Raw genomic sequence first — 1,919 nt, 5'->3', positions numbered from 1 at the left:
AAGAGTGATTGACTAGATGAGTTTAAAAAGTGTCTACTGCAGTCAACAATCAAGTTTAGGATTTTACTGTACAGACAGAAAGGCTATGTTTCCCTTCATATATATGGCTCCTTTCCCAAAGCTTTATGTCAATCCTTTTCTCTTGTGTTTAATTCTGAACCACTCCCATCTTCCACTGCTGAGCAAATCGCTTCACCTTCTGCAAGCAGGAGGGTCTTCCTGCAGTAGCAGCAGCCCCTCTCTGCTGTCAGATCAGAGGCAGCTCAGATAGGGTGTAGTCCATCCACACATGGCACAGAGCCCAGCTCACAGGGTTATATTGCACAGAAAAGATATGGTGAGAAGTTATAGCTTGTGTAGCAGCCTCAGTGCTTTCCGCCATCTCCACATAGAGAAGAAACAGGCATCAAGATAACGTGAGCTTTCATTAGCTGTAAAGCTCAAATAGCAGCAGGAAAACGGGTTCACTCCTGCACTTCTGCCACATGAGAAAGAATTCTGCTCTTTCCACCTCTTTCGTTTTTCCTGATGGTGGTTCAGCTCTGATCGCTGTGCATCTCTGCTTTTCCCCAGGTCATAATACACGTTCTCTTTTCAAGGTAGGACATGTGAGATGGCTATCTTCTGTCCTCTTTCAAAGGAGGAGAGTAGTAGCTATTCATAAGCATTATTGGCTCAGACAGCTAATTGGCAGTTCACAAAGAGCATTGCCACCAGTCTCCTTGTACTGTAGCACTCTTGCTCATCTTGCTTTTTGGCCAGCGGTGGTGTGAAGCAGTAGTAAAGCATAACCATTTGTGACTCTATACAGAGAGTACTCCTCGGTGTACTAGTTTGCCATGATTCACGCTGTAGGCTACTTTTGTGCAATTCCTGTTCTGGAGGAACACTTTCAGTTTTTCTAGCCCCTTTTGGGGGGCAAAGGGGAGAGGGTTGATTTGGTTTGTTTTTAGGATTATCTAAACTTGTGTGGGACAAACTTGTTTTAATTTTACCCAAATTATTGCTTACAAAGCACTTTGAGATAAGTGGATGAGAAGCACTATGTGAGAGCTACCTCTTCTTAAAATGACATGAGGCAACATCAGAAACTTGCCTTCTGGGATCCAAAGTTCAGATCAGTGAAAGAAATAATGAAAATGGGGAGTTTGGGCCCTTTATTTAAAAAGCTGAATTTTCTGTATATGGACAGAATGTACTGTTTGTGCCTGAACTAGTAGCCTTCATTCCTGACTGTTGTGTGATAGCTTTAGTTTGTTTGACATCTTCTCTTTTTCAGTGTTGTGAGTTGCTTACTTTCTTTTCCCTCCCCCTCCCGCCCTTCCCCCAACTTTTTTTTTTCTTCTTGCGATTTAGAAATCAAGTTCCTCTACCACAACTGGAGAGAAGATCACAAAAGTCTATGAACTAGGAAACGAGCCGGAGCGCAAGATGTGGGTAGATCGGTACCTCACGTTCATGGAGGAGAGGGGCACGCCCGTGGCCAGTCTGCCAGCTGTGGGCAAGAAGCCCCTGGACCTGTTCAGGCTCTATGTCTGCGTCAAAGAGATTGGAGGTTTAGCACAGGTGAGAAGTGCTTGAAAGTGAACCTATTGAAAAGGTGATACGCATTTTTTTCTGTAGTATTTCCTGCTGGTTACACCACTACATTTTCAGCCCTGACAACATTGTTGAAGAAAATAGAGTTTCATGCTTTAATATTTGTCTGGAGTTCATTTTGGGCTGCATAACTGCCCTAAAACTCTACAGTTCGAATCAAAATTGACCATTGCTACAGACAGATGAAATTGTTACCTGTTCAGGGGAATCCAGTAATGCCACTAAGAGAAGAAAAGAGGAAAAGGCCATTGGATCAAAGTTACGATTAGGGAAACACATGATAGAGCTGAAAGGAAAGGGAGATTTTGAAATCCGTCATT

At 43.2% G+C, this 1,919-nt stretch overlaps 1 protein-coding gene across 1 annotated transcript in view; it reads left to right on the top strand.

The window, feature by feature from the left end:
- LOC104079690 (AT-rich interactive domain-containing protein 1B-like) overlaps positions 1–1,566 on the top strand; it is a gene marked incomplete at both ends in the record, with an annotated part of 6,348 nt that extends 4,782 nt beyond the window's left edge. Inside the window, one exon of the mRNA XM_009581813.1 lies at positions 1,357–1,566. Within this exon, the coding sequence (XP_009580108.1) occupies positions 1,357–1,566 (210 nt within the window). The remainder of the gene's footprint in view (positions 1–1,356) is intronic.
- Positions 1,567–1,919: the final 353 nt, after the last annotated feature.

This window comes from Fulmarus glacialis, unplaced genomic scaffold, assembly GCF_000690835.1.
Source record: "Fulmarus glacialis isolate BGI_N327 unplaced genomic scaffold, ASM69083v1 scaffold50077, whole genome shotgun sequence".
Lineage (NCBI taxonomy): Eukaryota > Metazoa > Chordata > Aves > Procellariiformes > Procellariidae > Fulmarus > Fulmarus glacialis.
Note: the sequence above shows the minus strand (reverse complement) of the source record. Positions and strands in the feature narration are given on the sequence as shown.